General features: G+C 51.3%; 8 protein-coding genes across 8 annotated transcripts; 5 read left to right on the forward strand and 3 right to left on the reverse strand.

Annotated features, from left to right (window-relative positions):
* Positions 1–17: 17 nt before the first annotated feature.
* sym-1 lies at positions 18–920 on the forward strand (the record flags this gene model as incomplete). The annotated part of the gene is made up of 2 exons (XM_014692328.1): positions 18–403; positions 479–920. The coding sequence occupies 2 exons, from the start codon at positions 18–20 to the stop codon at positions 918–920; spliced, it is 828 nt and encodes a 275-aa protein (XP_014547814.1).
* A 167-nt stretch (positions 921–1,087) lies between these two features.
* TRI13_1 (Cytochrome P450 monooxygenase TRI13) lies at positions 1,088–2,972 on the reverse strand (the record flags this gene model as incomplete). Its single annotated transcript, XM_014692329.1, has 3 exons — positions 1,088–1,819; positions 1,874–2,428; positions 2,499–2,972. 3 exons carry the CDS (start codon positions 2,970–2,972, stop codon positions 1,088–1,090), a joined length of 1,761 nt encoding a protein of 586 aa, XP_014547815.1.
* Positions 2,973–6,306: 3,334 nt separating this feature from the next.
* Positions 6,307–7,172, forward strand: G6M90_00g044860 (uncharacterized protein; the record flags this gene model as incomplete). The annotated part of the gene is made up of 3 exons (XM_066130360.1): positions 6,307–6,356; positions 6,423–6,524; positions 6,599–7,172. 3 exons carry the CDS (start codon positions 6,307–6,309, stop codon positions 7,170–7,172), a joined length of 726 nt encoding a protein of 241 aa, XP_065986584.1.
* Positions 7,173–7,932: 760 nt separating this feature from the next.
* On the forward strand, positions 7,933–9,233 carry chiB1 (Endochitinase B1; the record flags this gene model as incomplete). The annotated part of the gene is made up of 3 exons (XM_014692330.1): positions 7,933–7,976; positions 8,034–8,135; positions 8,192–9,233. 3 exons carry the CDS (start codon positions 7,933–7,935, stop codon positions 9,231–9,233), a joined length of 1,188 nt encoding a protein of 395 aa, XP_014547816.1.
* A 483-nt stretch (positions 9,234–9,716) lies between these two features.
* Positions 9,717–11,381, forward strand: nop56 (Nucleolar protein 56; the record flags this gene model as incomplete). Its single annotated transcript, XM_014692331.1, has 3 exons — positions 9,717–9,886; positions 9,960–11,079; positions 11,145–11,381. The coding sequence occupies 3 exons, from the start codon at positions 9,717–9,719 to the stop codon at positions 11,379–11,381; spliced, it is 1,527 nt and encodes a 508-aa protein (XP_014547817.1).
* Positions 11,382–12,246: 865 nt separating this feature from the next.
* On the reverse strand, positions 12,247–12,765 carry RS27A (Ubiquitin-40S ribosomal protein S27a; the record flags this gene model as incomplete). The annotated part of the gene is made up of 2 exons (XM_014692332.1): positions 12,247–12,333; positions 12,391–12,765. The coding sequence occupies 2 exons, from the start codon at positions 12,763–12,765 to the stop codon at positions 12,247–12,249; spliced, it is 462 nt and encodes a 153-aa protein (XP_014547818.1).
* Positions 12,766–13,395: 630 nt separating this feature from the next.
* On the forward strand, positions 13,396–14,203 carry rps-26 (40S ribosomal protein S26E; the record flags this gene model as incomplete). The annotated part of the gene is made up of 4 exons (XM_066130361.1): positions 13,396–13,418; positions 13,580–13,707; positions 13,827–13,929; positions 14,104–14,203. 4 exons carry the CDS (start codon positions 13,396–13,398, stop codon positions 14,201–14,203), a joined length of 354 nt encoding a protein of 117 aa, XP_065986493.1.
* A 549-nt stretch (positions 14,204–14,752) lies between these two features.
* On the reverse strand, positions 14,753–17,248 carry G6M90_00g044910 (uncharacterized protein; the record flags this gene model as incomplete). Its single annotated transcript, XM_014692334.1, has 2 exons — positions 14,753–16,984; positions 17,039–17,248. The coding sequence occupies 2 exons, from the start codon at positions 17,246–17,248 to the stop codon at positions 14,753–14,755; spliced, it is 2,442 nt and encodes an 813-aa protein (XP_014547820.1).
* Positions 17,249–17,517: the final 269 nt, after the last annotated feature.

Raw genomic sequence — 17,517 nt, forward strand, 5'->3', positions numbered from 1 at the left:
CCCGAGCCAAACTGACCATGTCATTGCCGCAATTTCGCACCGCCGCCGCGCGTCTGCAGTTCCGCGCCTTGCGACAGCGAACCCAACTCCGAGCGCAATCGACATCTACAAATACCAACAAGGCCGCAGAACCAGCCCCGACAAAGACGCCAACCGCTTCGGCCACCGCGTCCCCATCTCTGCCGCCCATCTGGCAGCGTCTGGGACCCCTGACCACAGCCGCCAATGCCTACAGTCGATCGCAGCGAAAACGCCCGTACACGACGCAAATCGCAGGCGCACTAGTCATCTACCTCTTCGCCGACCTGAGTGCCCAGCGCATCGGCGGAAGGGAACACGACCCCAAGAGGACAGCGCGGATGCTTCTTATAGGACTCGCCGCTGCCGTTCCATACTTTCACTGGTAAGAATCATCCCTACTTGCCGTCTGGTCCCGTTTTGTCTCGCCCCAGGTCACTTACTCGCCTTGCCCCTTCAGGTTCCGCTTCCTAAGTAACAACTTCAACTACGCGTCCAAAACGCTGTCCATAGCTACCAAGGTCGCCCTCAACCAGCTCTGCTTCACGCCCACCTTTAGCACGTACTTTTTTGGCGCGCAGGCCCTCCTGTCCGGGGAGTCGTTGGAGGCGACGGTCCAGCGGATTCGGGATACCGTCCCCACCAGCTGGCTCAACTCGTTCAAGGTGTGGCCTGCGACTGTCGCCTTCTCCATGGCCTTTTTGCCGTTTGAGTTTCGGAGTATTTTCTCGGGCGTCGTGGCCGTCGGGTGGCAGACGTACTTGAGCTATCTGAACAGACAAGCCGAGCTGCTGGAGGAGGCTAGGACGTTGGCCAGGGGGACAGCAGACGCGGAGAAGGTGGTCGTGGCGGCTGTTCAGGAGCGTCAGGAGCGGCAGGCTACGTCGGCAGCGGCAGCGTAGGAAGAGTTTTGTACATGTTTTCAGCTTCTCTGGTTGTATAGATGCGGCATGGCGTTACGGGAAGAAGATTTAGATTTAGACGGGAACTGGTCCATCCTCACAAAGTATAGAATTATGGAAATAGAGCCAAACTAACGCCCTTCTTCATTTTCATCATGATACCCTGCTCACGGCAGAGCGGCCACCTTGTCGTGTCCCGTTCTGCCCAATTTCACATAACAATTCGTCGGCAGATTGAAGAGCCTCTCCGTAATATCCCACCCGCTCAGGGACGCTTCTACCTCCTGAAGTTCAAAGTTCCAAAGCAGCAGTGCCATGGTGGTCTTTAGTTGAAGAAGTGCCAGCTTTTTGCCGAAACACTGGCGAGGTCCCGCTGAAAAGGCAAGATTCGGCCCAGCATAAGGGTTAAACACTCGGACGCCATCGCTGCCATCTCTACTTTCGACCTTGAGCCACCTCTCTGGCTTGTACCCTCCAATGTCATCTCCCCAAGCAGGGATGCGGTCTTTGGCTTGCCTACAAGCAGCCGTTCGACTTGGCTCTGAAACGGGAACCGCAGGTTCTGTCAAAGAAGGCCCGGTCAATGACAACAGGATATCCGTTCCCTTGGGGATGCTATACCCAAGTATTTGAGTATCGCACGTCGCCGTTCGAGAGATGAGGGTAGCAACGGAGGCTATTCGAAGTGACTCTTCCACGACGGCATCAAAGTACGGCACTGATGTGGATGATATTTCTTCAGCCGTTGGCCAACGGCCCTCTTCGACTGCTCTGGGGAAGGCCTGGCGCAGGGCTTGTCTCAGCCGTGACTGCACATCTTGAAAGCATTGCATGTGTTTGGTCCACCAGGACAGCACAGTGGCTATGCTATCATGTCCCCCTAGTAAATATCCCAGAACCTGATAGCCTCTTAGCGACTTGTCACCAGTTGATGAAACGTCTCAAATCCATACCTCGTCTCGGATGGCTGGGGAAAAAAAGTCTGGTGCTCTACCGGCCCTGGAAGATGCCATCATTTCTCGATGGAGAAGGTGATCCAAAGCACTTTTGGGCGTGTATTGGTCACCAAGAGAGGATATCCTCCTCAGGGCCTGTTCAGTTTGTTTCCGAATCAGCCTCCGTCTATTCCAGTGAGCCCGGGCGTGTTTCGGGCTCAGCAGTGCAAGTCGCTGGGATAGTGTAGGGAAGAAGCTCTTTTGTGCAATTGCTACCATTTCGGGAATATCGAGTATCGATTCCAAGTAGGCATCGGTAGGAGCGGTTGGAAATCGTGCGACAACACCCAATCCCCAATGCTCAACAGGTTTGAATCCCTCGATGTGGCGGGTTTGGTGTCCAACGGCAGACATTTCCCGGTCCATGCCAAAAGCCACGGCACATATTGTGTCCAGCGTCGACAGATACAAATCATGGTTGGCAGAGAATGGTCTTTCCAGTGCCTTGAGCTCCTTGATACCCCAAAGGTGAACAAGGGCAACCGCATTCTCGTATACTCGGGGCGTCGCAACCTTTGCAAACTCGTTAGCATCTCGTGCCACAATTTGCTCCCGGCGTCAAGTGTATCGACAAAAAACACACCGTTTCCAGAAACCAGGGCGTCATCAAGTCTCTCAATAGCTCCCTGTGGTGTCTAAACCTAGGGTCTCTGGATTCCATGGTGAAGTGAAAGTTGGGTGCAGTTATGCCGACGCATTCTCTGTTGCGAGTGCCTCGGTCGAATTCCTTGACCCTACGAGAGCAGATGTCTACCGCCTCCCGGTAATCTGACACAATGACTGTAGGCCGCCGGAACGGAAACAAAAAGAGCTGGTATATGACTGTGCCGTGTTCTCTGGGCTGACTCCATATCCATCGACGGCGATATTTGGCCGATTTCATGGCTTTCAAGTCTCCAAACGCTCGCATCACAGCATCCTCATTGTAGGGAATGCCGGGAATGGGAACTGGCCGAAGGGTAAAGTAGCCAAGATATAGAGCGAGAGTCGCCAGGAGGATTCCTAACAAGCTAGTATTGTCAACAAGTCCGGCGAGCATGTCGACATGCAGCTTCATGGTGGAACTCGGGTCTCTCCCTCAGGCATAGTTTCCGTAGAGACCCTAGGTGAGGGATTTTGGAAGTTGGGTAAATGGGCACCCATCGCTCCCTCTTAAACGAGACCGAATCGCCATAGAAGCAGAGAAGAAGAAAAAAAAACGTCCGCTCCATAGGGATGGGAACACAGAATCACAAGGCCAAGAGCACTGGTCGTTGTGCGCCCATGGTTTGTGATCTCTTGGCTCCAGCTCAACGAATAGACACAGAAGATGCCCCCAGCCACACATCGAAATGGATGTAAAACATTAGGGTGACACAGGTAGCTATGCATGGTATTGGATTGGTTCATGCTATTGTAATGGCGACACGACAACGAGCATGGAATAATAGGCTGTCCGGATGCCACGATTCCAGAAAGCCACCGGACATGGAGCATTATTCAAAGATTCTGGAGAGCTCGACGGTCGTATATGTAGCGCTGAAGTTCGGATCGTTGTACGGAGTAAACTTCTCTGCGCTGCGCTTTTCTCGTCAGAGACGAGACGCGGAGCAGACTCTTTTTCTCGCCGCCCGTCCTCAAAAGTCTCGGCATGCCAATGACACTGTCCTCACTTCCAGGAGAAATCCCAGTCAAGTTACGGTTCCCATTTGATCGGGCGCGCAGGTTCTGAGAGTAGTTGGCTGCCAACAGAGTTGAAAATATCCGATGGACACGCGGAGAATTGCCAAGATTGGCATCCTCAGATTCCTCAAACGGCATTGAACCCTCCCACAGTTTGCTAGTACGGAGTATTTACTCGAATAGTAATACAAGTCAAGCGGCACTACCCCACTTACAATATGTTGATATGCATCGACGGCAAGTTGAGGTCGGTCAACGACAAAATTATCGCCGACTGGGCTTGTCGTGGCCAATAATAAACAATGGTGCTACAAGATGAGGTCAACTGATGGTCACAGCTTGAGCATGTGCAACCAACACCGTCAAGATCCGCGTCGGATATCAACTACAGCCAATGGGAGTCGCCCGCCGGCCGAACGCCTCGTTTTTGTGTCATACCATGTCAAGGTTTGTGGTCGGTACTCGGTGAGGCACGTTTGGCATGTTACCCTCGATGCCAAAGCCTGACAGTCCCGAGCCGGACAGGAGAATGCGAGTAGACTTCAAATGTTGTGAAGTTCGCCCCAGGACAATCAAGAACGCACAAGAATCATTGGCAGCGATCCGACTCGTAACGACTGCAGAAACAGGGCAATGAGCTTGTCAAAGTCGTGTCCACCAGATCCAAAGGCCCGGCATCAACAATGGAACTATTTGAACGGCAAACAATGAGGAGGGCTATTAGCCATGCATAGTGACTCAAGCCCCTTCAATAATGGTGACTGGCTCTGGCTCCTGAAATCTCCATCGACACTTCTCCAAGCTATGCCATTGAGTCATTGACCACCAGATGCCTTTGCTAGCAACCAGTTTGTACCCCGTTCCGACTACTCTACGGAACAACTTTTCTAGCAACGTACAAACCTGCTCCTCATCCCTCCTGGCCAGATATTCTTTGCGCCCTTGTTTCCAACGAGGTCTGGCGCCTACCCCAGGCCGAAAGGATCGTCTAACACCAGGCAATGTGAGCCTCGCAACTCGAGATCAAGCAAGGCTGAGAGCCCCTGGGTTGACAAATTTCGATAGATAATGTACAAGGCAAGTAGGACGGTCAAGGGAACCCCTGGATTCCGATTTTCATCACTCTTCGCGCCTTTACTTGAATTATAGCACGAGCTGACCATATATAAGGCAGAATAGAGGCACATCCCAGGTGTCGCTAAGGATTGGCCCGTCTGCATGGCCAATTGAATCATTTTTGACAAGCACACCAAATACTCGACACGTCAGAGAATACCGTTGGTGCCGTCATTCATGGTCTTCATCTCTTCCACCGTCATTGGAGCATATCCATGCTTGTGCGAATCCTCTGGTCGGCCCATTCCACAGCGCCGTCTTTTTGGTCACGACGCCCACAACATTTGTTCCGTCTCCATTGCTCATCCAAGTCGAACCAATTTGCAGGACGATACTTTCTGTGTCTACCTTCCAAGTATCCCATTTTAGTGTTGCGGTGCGTTCCATCTCTCAGTAGCGAGGTATCGGTCAGTCGTGATACTCTTCTATACGATGGCAAGAGCACAGCTTAACAATGGCCCGTCTACCCAACGGGGTGACCTACATTCGGTTGCAAGAATAGATCACTTCTTGAGGGATCTCGCAGACCATCGAATGCACGGCCATGCTGACTATCGCGAGACGGCAACCACCCAGTATCTCTGCGACTGGTCTTTGGAAATCCTTCGAACGAAACCAGCACCAACACTCGACTTCCAAAGACTGTTAAATAGTTTCAGCTCTCAATTTGAACACGGGCCCGGACGCTGCCTGGAGACGTCTAGCGAAGCCTGCAAGGGAGACGGCCCATCATCGTGCGCTCAGTTGGCTCATGGTATTTCCTGTTCAGGCAACGGCCAAGGAATAAGATGGAATGTAGGCTCCTATATTGTGGTCAAGAGCCCCAGGCAGTCCAGGCCGGCAGTGATCTGGACTGCTTGTTTTGCCAACCTGTATGCCTCCATCAGCGGTTGTGTAATCCGGCGAGGCGACTGAATTGCGATTCTCGTTGGATTGACTCGGCATGCATCCTGAAATCCCCGGGATATAGCTGGGCCCCAGCTAACCCTGTAACAAAGTCGGTGAGACGAAAGATAAATACCAATAACCGCCCTTATCACTTTCCCGTCAAGTATCATATTGGATACGATGGCAAAGGAAGTTGGGTAGGGACCATCACAGATAACCGTCTCTGGAGTCAATGGCTTTTCATCGACATGACACCAGACGCTCTTTGCCGATACGAAGAGAATTACAACACCTATTCGAAATCGACAAATGTAGCTGAAATGCTGGAGGGAAGCCCTGGAAGTGATGGGGATCTCGACTTTCCACCGGAGTCACTTTTACCAGATTGGCTTGATATTGATGTTTCTTGCCGAACCATAGAGGGACGACAGCAAGTGAGATCTCTCTTCTGGGCCAATTATTATCCATTGGCATCTTCCCAAGGCCGGTGACTCCTCGGGATTTGCCAGGCTGCTGGACCAGGGGTCCAAGTTCCTTGATCTGGCAACATTGAAGCACCAGACTACACAGAGACGGATCGAGCCGAACAGTGTGAGATGTTCGCTGGGGAAGCGCATTCCCCCGCGCAAATGGGTCGGCCAGCCTAACCATTGCTCGATGCTTGCTGGCTCGAGATCGACCTCGGGTAATGAGAATGCCAGAGCATCTTTCTCCAAGGAACCGAGATGGCGAAGACGACGCAGCAACTCAGGCTCGAAATCGACAGATGCCAGTGGTGAATAAAACGGAGAACTGCGGCCCGAGAGGACGGACCAGCATTTGAAGGCTAACCATGTTGCAGCTGCGTCACCAGATGTCGAGCCCACTCGCAGGTCAAGTATCAACGGCTCGGTGTCTACGACGTCCATCACAGGCTCACAGCCAACAACGCTCCTCGAAAGGAGTATCGTTCACTGCGGCAGCAAGCGCTATTCCATATCCTGCGCTGCGTGATTGGGGGTTTTCCTAACGTTGAAGCTTGCTCAAGGCCTATGGCACTGCGGTCATTGTCTTTGCCTATAGAGTGTCGCAAGTCGTTGTCCGTTGCGTCGCCATACGCCGGCTGTCGACGTACATGAAGAGCAAAGAGGCCTTTTCGTACGTAAGCATGTTGGTTGCATCGCATGACAACGCTATGGATGGGAGCCTGTTCGTGGGCGACTGCGGCATCATGGACACACTTTTTAACAAGCCCATGTCTGCCGTGCCAGAGAACAAGGCAGTGCACTGGGCCACGTCGTGGTTCCAGACATGGATGGCGGCCATAACATTTGTGGCGGCGCAACAAGGCTGGGATGGCGTCTGGTGTTCCTTCCTGGTGGCTCTCGTCGGCGTTCAGTGGGTCGTCCATTCTACACCGCGAGGACCATCACTGGTTCGGGGCTGGCCTGACGGCGAAGAGTTTGGTGGGAGGTTTGCCGTGCTTGGCGCCATCCAGGGGTTTACGGGGTCCAATGTCCACGACGAGATGCTGGCGTTTTCAACTCTAGTGACCAGAGATGGATTGATTGATAATAATGTGAGGCAGTATTGGCACCTACCGAGATGCTAATGAGTCGGATTTGCTTTGTAGCAGACGCATAGAAGCTACGACGGTTTGGGGTTTTGGGGTTTTGGCAAATTTGACACATTCCGATGCAAGTGACCAATTGCTGCTTCCTTTTGCGGAAAAGCCCTCAAAGGTCGATTCGAGAGGACTAGTGCTGCTGCACGGCGTCAAGTCCGGTTGAATATCCGGTCAGGCAACCAGACTGCAAACCCCTCCAACCTGCAAGAGCAATGACCCGCACCCGCTTGAGCGTGGCTGAGGCAATGACGGGCAATGACGGCTATCAACATCTCCCTCCTTCCATGCCCAAGCAAAGCCAAACTTTCGCCTTCCTTCTCGCAAGCAGTGTGAGCCTTGGGGCCATTCTTTGCCTGACATAAGTTCTTGTGACAGTCTTCTTTCGTCGTCGTCGAGCCACTTACTAGGTCATCCATATTGATGAAATTGGTGAGCCCAAGTTCTCATTCTCCGTTCTCTCCACAGCAGCCATACAATCCCATACAACCCGCTAGCCAGCATCGCCATTTGTATTATACGGGGTAAGGCGCGCCGACTTGCCTTTGAGTCGACATCGCATTTCTACCCAACCATCAGTGGCATCTTACGTCTGGGCATGGACTAACGGCCCTAGCCAAACACCCAATCCTCTCAACCTAGCTGCTCTGGGCTGATCATTTGTTTTACTGCAATTGCAGCTTGTCTGGTTCTGTTTTTTGGCATTCAGCATAACTCTGTTCCCACATTTTCCTCCACGCCGAGCAATATGAGTAACGACGGGTACCGAACGGTAGCCTACTTTGTAAATTGGTGAGTTGACTGTTCGGAGCTTTGTGAGAGAATCAACGAACTAACTGTGTTATCTAGGGCAATCTATGCCCGAAAGCACAGGCCTCAGGATCTCCCTGTCGAGAATCTGACCCATGTTTTGTATGCGTTTGCGAATGTTCGGACCGATACTGGCGAAGTGTAAGTTTGCAAACACTCCATGTTATATCAATGGCACAAACGCTGATGAGTCCCAGGCACCTGACGGACACATGGGCTGATACAGATATCCATTGGGAAGGTGATTCGTGGAATGATACCGGCAATAACATCTATGGCTGTCTCAAGCAACTGAACCTCCTGAAGAAGCGCAACCGCAATCTCAAGGTTCTTCTCTCCATCGGCGGTTGGACCTACAGTGCCAATTTTAAGAACCCTGCCAGCACACCACAGGGTCGTGAGACGTTTGCCAAATCCTGTGTCGAGCTTCTGAAGAACCTTGGCTTTGATGGCATTGACATCGACTGGGAGTATCCGCAAAATCCAGAGGAAGCACGCAACTATGTTGAGCTTCTCGCCGCCGTACGCCAAGAGCTTGATGCCTACGCTGCAAAGTGCGTTGATAACTACCACTTTGAGTTGACAGTGGCCTGCCCTGCAGGTCCCAATAACTACGAAAAGCTTGAAATTGCCGAGATGGACAAGTACTTGGACTTTTGGAATTTGATGGCATACGACTATGCTGGTTCATGGGACTCTGTCAGTGGACACCAGGCCAATATTTACCCTGGCAACAACGCTTCCACGCCATTTTCTACCAATGCGGCGGTCGATTACTACACAAGTCATGGCGTTGCCGCTAACAAGATTGTGCTTGGCATGCCTTTATACGGGCGGGCTTTTGAAAACACTGACGGTCCTGGAAAGCCCTTTCAGGGCGTGGGAGAAGGTACTTGGGAAAACGGCGTCTTTGACTATAAGAAATTGCCTCTAGAGGGCTCGGAGGAGTTCTCAGATGACCAAGCGCAAGCCAGTTACTGTTACAGCGCGGCCAACCGCAAGCTTGTGAGTTACGACACCGCACCCATGGCCAAGGCGAAGGCAGAGTATGCCAAACAGAGGGCGCTAGGCGGAGCCATGTGGTGGGAGAGCAGCGGTGATAAGTCAGGATCAGACAGCTTGATCTCAACGGTCGTGGAGACGTTTGGCGGCCCGGGTTGTCTTCAAAAGCTGGACAACTGCATCACATACCCCGAGACTAAATACGATAACCTTCGAGATGGATTCCCAAACAATTAGGACAGCGAAGTAACGAGTAAAACCTATGTTGCCTTGGCAACCTAAAGAAAATATCCGAATTTTTCTAGAATAAATGCATCGACCATGTCAATTTGTCGCCGGTTACGTGAATACTTGGCCATAAACAAAGGCATGAATTCTACATGATTGGGCACCGTGCATCTCCATGAATTGCATGCACGCACTTTGTGGAGTACTTTTGGCCAATTTGAGCCCCGCCAGTATCAAGTATCGCCACGTGACCGCCACACAAAGTGGTACTAGTAGTAGTAGTAGTAGTAGCAAACTTTGGCTGGCCACTTGCACATGGTCCGTGCACGAGCTTAGAGCTGCCGCCAGAAAAATTTCCACAGGAAAAAAAGTGCAAATCAGTTGTATCTCAAGAGTCTGCATTCGAGAGCCTCACTGCACCATTGAACATCTCTCGTCTCAGCTGCTCCAATTTAACCAGTCGGGGCATTGGCAAATTCGGGACGAGCCAAGATGTCGCACATTGATTATGCCCTCTACGAGTCCCCTGTGGGCTATGCCCTCTTCCAGGTGGTGCATCAGTCTGATGCTGTTGGATTGAAATTGAAGGAGACTCAGGCCGCCGTCAATGACCTCGCCAAGTTTGGCAAGATGGTCAAACTGACCAATTTCAGTCCTTTCCGGTATGTGTACCTGGCATGTTTACTGCTGCTGTGCCACCACTTTACTTACTCTGTTGTTTTTTTTTCACAACAGCGGCCATGTCGAAGCCCTGGAGAACATCAACCTCGTCTCCGAAGGCATTGTTTCCGAATACCTCAAATCCGTCCTCGAGCTCAATCTTCCCAAGGCCGGCAAAAAGACCAAGGTTGTTTTGGGCGTCTCGGAGAAGAACCTGGCCGGTGCCATCAAGAGCGAGTTCCCTGGACTGGAGTGCGAGACCGCCGATACCTCAGATATCGTTGGCGATGTCATCCGCGGCCTTCGCCTGCACGCCGACAAACTGCTGAAAGATCTGAAGCCGGGCGATATCGAGAAGGCTGGCCTGGGTATGGGGCACGCCTACTCCCGCGCCAAGGTCAAGTTCAGCGTCACCAAGAACGACAACCACATCATCCAGGCTAGCGCCACCATCGACTTTCAGGACAAGGGCGTGAACCAGTTTTTCATGCGTGTCAGGGAGTGGTACGGCTGGCACTTCCCGGAGTTGGTCAAGATTATCCCTGACAATTTGACCTACGCCAAGCTTGTTCTCGCCATTGGAGACAAGAAAACTCTGAACGACGAGAAGCTGCACGATCTGGCTGCCATTCTCGGTGAGGACGGTGACAAGGCTCAAGCTATCATTGATGCTGCCAAGGTGTCCATGGGTCTGGACATTGCCGCTGCCGATTTGGAGATTATTGCTGGCTTCGCTGAGGCTGTTGTCAAGCAGGCTGAGAATCGCAAGACCACCTCTGCTTACTTGGAAAAGAAAATGGGACACGTCGCTCCCAATCTGCAGGCTCTGATCGGCACTCCTGTTGCTGCTCGCCTAATCTCTCACGCTGGTTCCCTCACCAACCTGTCCAAATACCCCGCCTCTACCCTTCAGATTCTCGGTGCCGAGAAGGCCCTCTTCCGTGCCCTCAAGACCAAGAGCAACACTCCCAAGTATGGTTTAATCTACCACAGCAGCTTCATCGGCAAGGCTGGCGTACGCAACAAGGGTAGAATTTCACGGTACCTTGCCAACAAGTGCAGCATGGCTAGCAGGATTGACAACTTTTCCGAAGAGCCCTCAACACGATTTGGTGAGGCTCTCAGACAACAAGTCGAGGATCGCCTGGAGTTCTACGCCAGCGGCAAGAAGCCCGCCAAGAACGCTGATGTCATGGTATGTCGATGAACTTGAAACACTGAAGCTTGAATGCGGACGTCATTGCTAATCTGATTTGTTAGAAATCTGTCATGTCTGTTCTCGGCGACGGCGCTGGCAAAGACAGCGACGATGAGATGGCCGATGCTCCTGCTTCTGCCAAGAAGGAAAAGAAGGACAAGAAAGATAAGAAGGACAAAAAGGAGAAGAAGGAGAAGAAGCGCAAGCGTGATGAGGAAGAAGCTCCTCCAGCAGATGATGATGCCGAGAAGAAAAAGAAGAAGAAGAAGAGAAAGTCCAAGGCTGCCGACGAAGAGTAGAAATCTCTCACCGACTGTTAAACTGCTCAAAAATACTTTAAGTATCTTTTACTCGGGCATGCAGTGGATGATCAAGCCAAGACAGGAGAGCAGTCGTTGAAAGCTGGTCATGAGGGAATACCAAGTACCTGAGGATCAGACTGATAAGGAATCAAGCGGACGCGGTCTGTTGATGGACGAAGTCTTTGGCATTTCTTACAGGCGGCTTGTTGCGATTTTGCTTGTGAGGGAGTTTTGCAGGATTCAGGCTTGCGGCGTTTGAGGGCATATGATATGGCTTTATATTTCAATAGTTTCTGAATTTGTTATTCATCGTGGTGTATGAAGTTGGCAACCTGTACTGTTGATGCAAGGATTAGATTTTATTCAAGAATTCATAAACTGTTTCTCTTGCTTGGTGATGAAGTTACTTCCCAAACAGAGGTCCAGTATTCAGTCATGCATGATGGCGGTCTTGTATAGAGCTGCCTCGTCGTGGGCTATGCGTAGTGATACTACAATGAAATAGGCATGAACCAGAAGATCCTGACATTATCAACTAGCGTGCCGGCATAGCGAGAGAGTAATCATTCAGTAGAGTAGGGATTAATGCAGAGATCGAGGTCCAACCCCAGAGCCCACTTGGCATAGTGGAGAAGTTAAAAAGTCTACGCGGCTTGACGAGCAGCCTGTCCAGCATATTACATCACGATAGCACCTTGAAGATGTGAACAGAAATAAACCAGTTAACCGTAGTCTCAGTCAAGCATTCATAATCAAAGCCCGGATGTGCTCTATGCTACATCAACGCCCAATTTTGTTTCGCATTACACGTTTTCCCCTCCCATGAACAGCCCACTCCAAAGCAGAAATCATGATCGTGCGCTTACTGCTTGTCAAAGACGTAGGTCAAGTGGCATCGGCCACAGTACTGACGGTCAGGCATGGAGGCCATGAAGACGCCAGCGCCGCACTATAGTGAGTTGTTAGCGGCGACGCAATAGTACCGCATTGAAGGGGGGGATCTTACGGTGTCGCTGGGGCACTCTCGTCGGAGACGCTCAATGTTGCCGTCCTTGTCGACCTTGTAGTACTTGAGGACAGCCAACTTGGTCTTCTTGCGCTTGTGCTTGATCTTCTTGGGGGTGGTGTAGACCTTCTTCTTGCGCTTCTTGCCACCACCACGCAGGCGCAGCACCAAGTGCAGGGTGCTCTCCTTCTGGATGTTGTAGTCGCTCAGGGTGCGGCCATCCTCGAGCTGCTTACCAGCGAAGATGAGTCGCTGTTGGTCAGGGGGGATGCCCTCCTTGTCCTGGATCTTGGACTTGACATTGTCGATAGTGTCGGAAGACTCCACCTCAAGGGTGATAGTCTTCCCCGTGAGGGTCTTGACGAAAATCTGCATCTTGCCTAACTGGACGGGTTAGAGTTGACAATATTTTCCCGAGGTTGAGTGTGGCGTGTTCGCGATGTGGTGCATTTCTCGTCGTGGCCGCCGGTCAATACCCAACAATTAAAAAAAAAAGTGTGATATTGAAACCAGCGGCCATCACGGAAGAAAGCAGCGGGGGATCAGAAAATGCAAATGGAAATTCAACTCTCAAGACGGACGCATCGTTGATGCATCCATCGTTGAGGCCGATGGGAAATGCAGCATCTTTCAGACGTACCTCGACAATAGACCTATTGCCGTCCTAAGCAATCCTCAGATGTTGCGATGGTGAGAAAGACGCTCTGCAAGTGGAGTGGCCGCACGCTGAGAAATTTCCCACTGGCGGGGAGTGGGAGGCGAGCTAAGGTCACATGACCTAGGGTTTTCGCCAACCGCTTGCCCTTCACTGTGCGCCCCGTAAAACGAATTTACCCAGTTGTGTGGAGCCCCGGGGCTTTTCTGACTGGCAAGCGAGACCAGCCGTGACTTTTGCACATCATCCTCAATCTTTTTGACTGTCAACCAATTCCAGTACGTCCAACCCGCACCTCTCTCGACAACTCGTTGCTTGGTATTGACAGACTCGCAACAGACACCGTCAAAATGGTCAAGAAGAGAAAGAACAAGTACGAATCCTCCCTCATCCTCTCCACCTCCACCTGGGTCACCACCTCGCTGCCAATGGACACAAGCTCTCGATAAGAGACGATGTTGCTTTTGCGCGCGAAATAACAAGAGACGCGCGATGGGGCAATTCTCTCCAGACCATTTACTAACGCCATCTCAGCGGCCGCAACAAGAAGGGCCGCGGCCACGTCAAGCCCATCCGATGCAGCAACTGCTCTCGCTGCACCCCCAAGGATAAGGCAATCAAGAGATTCACCATCCGCAACATGGTTGAGTCTGCCGCTATCCGTACGTTTAATCCCCGCCATTATCTCACGTGTGATTGTTGCCTCTGGTCAATTCACACGGAGACGATCTTGGTGCCTTTTTTTTTTCAATCGGGCAATAGTGCTAACAATCCTCGGCAGGTGATATCTCGGATGCCTCTGTCTTCGCCGAGTACACGGTTCCCAAGATGTACCTGAAACTGCAGTACTGCGTCTCTTGCGCTATCCACGGCAAGATTGTCCGGTACGTTGTCTTTCCCGGGAGTGTGACAACTGCGCCTCGGCGTATGTGCTTCAGATGAACCTTGGCCGTACACCAGCAATTGGATACACTCCCCCCTCATATTCGCCATGACGCAAATGACCCGGTACGTTTCTTTACGATGTGCATGACTGACATGATTTTTGTGCTTGGCAGTGTCCGATCTCGCGTGGGCCGCCGCAACCGTGCTCCCCCACCGCGTGTCCGCTACAACAAGGACGGCAAGAAGATCACCCCTACTGCACCTAAGGCTTGAGTGGGTTTCATGATTGGGATGGAGTCTGGTGATGTTTTACGTCTGCATTCAGTAAAAAGGATTAGATGAACAACTAGGGTTGAGAGTCTAGGGAGATTCCAAATTCAAATCGGACTACGTTTCTTGTCGTTGATGTGAACTGTTGTCGTCTCTTTCACGTTTGAACTGTGACTGGTATGCTTCCTCGATGCAATGAGGGAGAGCTAATAGTAGTGTTGTGAATTCCACGCCATGGATGCGCTGCTGTCTTTGAGTTGGCTTTACTTGATGTTGCAAGTTGGGCTGCTCGCTGGTTCGGTTGATTACCGGATCGAAAAACATATATGTACAGCAAAGGGATGTTGTTTGGGCAGTACAGTATACCCTCAGAACCGACCCCAAAGAAAAAATATGTCTTGCTTGTCAAATGCAAAAGATATTCGACTCAACCTTTTTGTGACATTGGACAGGCTCCGGTTTGAAATTGCGCACACGCATCTCATTAATTGGAACAAGTGGTCGTCTACAGTGCCTACATAGATGGGAATACCCTATAGACTCAACACCAACTCAAATCAACGGTACCCCTTTCTGCGAACAAGCGTAGGGATCAAAGCAAACACCTCCTCCGCAGCAACTTCCAGTAAGACACTTGTACGTCTTATATCCCGCCTTTGCGCAATCATCATCGGACGTGCACCGGCTCACAAAGTTGGCGCACTCCATGTACTCAAACGCGATGGCGTCACCGCCCGGAGTCTGTCCACAAACACAATCTGAATCCCCAACAGTGGCGTTTTCCGGATACGAGCAGGTTCCCCGGGGCCTATTCAACGAAGACTTGCTACCGTTTTTACAGCAAGCTATTTGATTCGAGTCTTGAACAGTAATGTTGAATGGCTTGGGGTTTTCCGGCGCTGCCTTCAGCGACGTAATCGAGTCTATTGTAGTCACACCAGCTCGGAGGCTCATGTTGAGCGGGAGATCGCCAGCATGCAAGTCGTTGCAGATGTCACCCTCGAAACTTCGATACTTGTTGTACATGTTGATGTATTGCTCCAGTGTGCTGCTCCCTTGGCCAGGCGTGCCCGCCGTACCCTTGGCCAAGGCCTGTTTGAAGACATTCCATAGTTGGCCGTACTTTTTGACCGTGGCGTCAACTTGGCTCTTTTGCGTCCCACTGAGAGGTAGCTGATATAGCTCCTCTTCGAGGGAATGCTCGTTGAGAAAATCTCGAGCCGTGGCTGCGAGAGTGGTCGCCACCGTGGACAGGTCGGGACAGGCTTCGCCGAATGGATCCGTGAACAAGAACCGAACAATGTCGTTGTTTACGGAGGCGCGACACCTACTATTTCCAGAATCTGAGCCAGGGAATGGACACAGAAAAGTCCACTTGCCTGTGGATGAGTCCACCTCTGTGTCCATGCAGTCCGAATCGCCAACACTGAGGGTAGGATATGTCCGGAGGGCCCGTTTGATGCCGTTTCCGCATTGATCCTTGAGAAAAAGGACTTGTTCGAAGCTGGACTCTTCCATGGAGCGCTTGTTGGAGATGGACTTGGCGCAAACTTCGCCCGAAAGACTTTCCAACTGCTCGTACATGTCTTGGATGGTGATGGAAACGTCGAATGCACAGGTGTTGGTAGAGAAATGAATCCCATTCGCGTCGATGAGCATCGAATTCTTTTGAGAGTCCATGATAGATACACGACTTCTGTTAGACACGTCCATGTAGTAGGTTCCGTTCAATGCGTCCCACAACGTGAGAAAGATTGGATCGATCCCAGCCGAGTCGAAGAATACCGACTCGATATATGGGGAAGGAAGCGTAATATTTCGCTCCGCGACTTGGTCATTATGCAAGGTTGCGCTGCGATCTTTGTTTCCGGCATCCGGATCTTGGGGAAACTGGTAGCAAGTCTCCTCTGCGATTGCCGCTGTACGGGTCACTAGCGTAAAGTTGGCAACTGAAAGAGAGGGCGAGGAAGTAGTGGAAGCTGAGGTTGAGATGTACGCAGAGGTGCTCAATTTGGAAAGAGTCTGTGTTGTAGTCGTGTTGATTGTTGAAACAAGCAATGACGACGTCTTGGAACTAATGCTACCGGACGTGGAATCATGCGTTAATAGAGACACTGGAACCGTCCTGTTGACGGTAGAAGTCGCATTTGTAGAAGTGGACAACAAACTCGATCCTGGAAGGGTCAAATGCACCGTTGAAATGTTTGCACTAGGAATCGGAGTAAGAGTAATGGTTGGAAGCAGCCACGAATCAGTCACACTATCTGAAGTTGACGAGATTGAGGTCTTGCTCGAGGTACCGTTCGTGGAGCTGGACTGTGATGAAGACCAAGGTTTAAAGCTGCTTTGAGTATCTGTCGAGTGTGTGACACTGCTGGTGGATGAGTTGAGAGAGTGCGTTGAACTGGAGCTGGAAGTTATTCCAGAGAGAACGCTTGACACTGTAGCGGTTGGTGAAACCGAGCTGGTTGTATTTGAGTAGGAAATGCTCGAAGAACTATTGGTATACATGTACGAGGTTGACACTGACGAGGAGGTGTAGACCGCCGTTGAATCTATGTCTACCGTAGTCCGGTTCGAGCTTGATGACACAGTATGCGAAGCAGCACACTTAGTCGAGCTCGTCCCACCTGCAGCAGTCGAAGTAGCATGGTCGGAGCAAGTCCTATTACGACTAAGATGTGAGCTCGATGTAGAAGACACAGTCGAGCTGGCCGCTCGGGTTGTCGTTGAGGAGCTGTCCGTCGGGCGAGGAAGACATTTGTCCATCAATACACAGCTGCACTATGCTCAACTTAGAAACGCTGCATACAATAGACTCTCCAAGGAAATACATACGCGGGAAGAAATCACAGCCGGGTCATAGGTCGCGTAAGCCGTTGGCGTCACAACCTCACAGGGCGGCTTGCCAAGGACAGACGAACAAAACTGCCGGCCATTCTGGTACAGAGAGCTGTAAAGAGCGTCTTTCGTACAAACAAGCACAATGTTACCGCTCGCAAAGACCGAAACGGCGTGAAGAAGAGCGAGAATGAAGAAGAGAAGCATGGCGGAATAACACATGGTAAAGAGTGACTGGAAAGGCCGATTCGACACAGCCAAGTTGGAGACTCGACAACAGTGTCGCGCCCAGCCGATGCTGGTTATTCCATTATATATTTCCCATCGGGTCACAAGAGACTTGTTTAGAAATGAGTCTCCTCGCCTCCTTCATTTCGTGGTTTAGTTTCAGAGTACGCCATCTTCGACGCTCGCTAGCCAAGCACGAGCCTGACTTATATTACAACTCGCTTGTCCGAGTATGCTTAGCGATGGAG

This window comes from Metarhizium brunneum, chromosome 2, assembly GCF_013426205.1.
Source record: "Metarhizium brunneum chromosome 2, complete sequence".
Taxonomy (NCBI): domain Eukaryota; kingdom Fungi; phylum Ascomycota; class Sordariomycetes; order Hypocreales; family Clavicipitaceae; genus Metarhizium; species Metarhizium brunneum.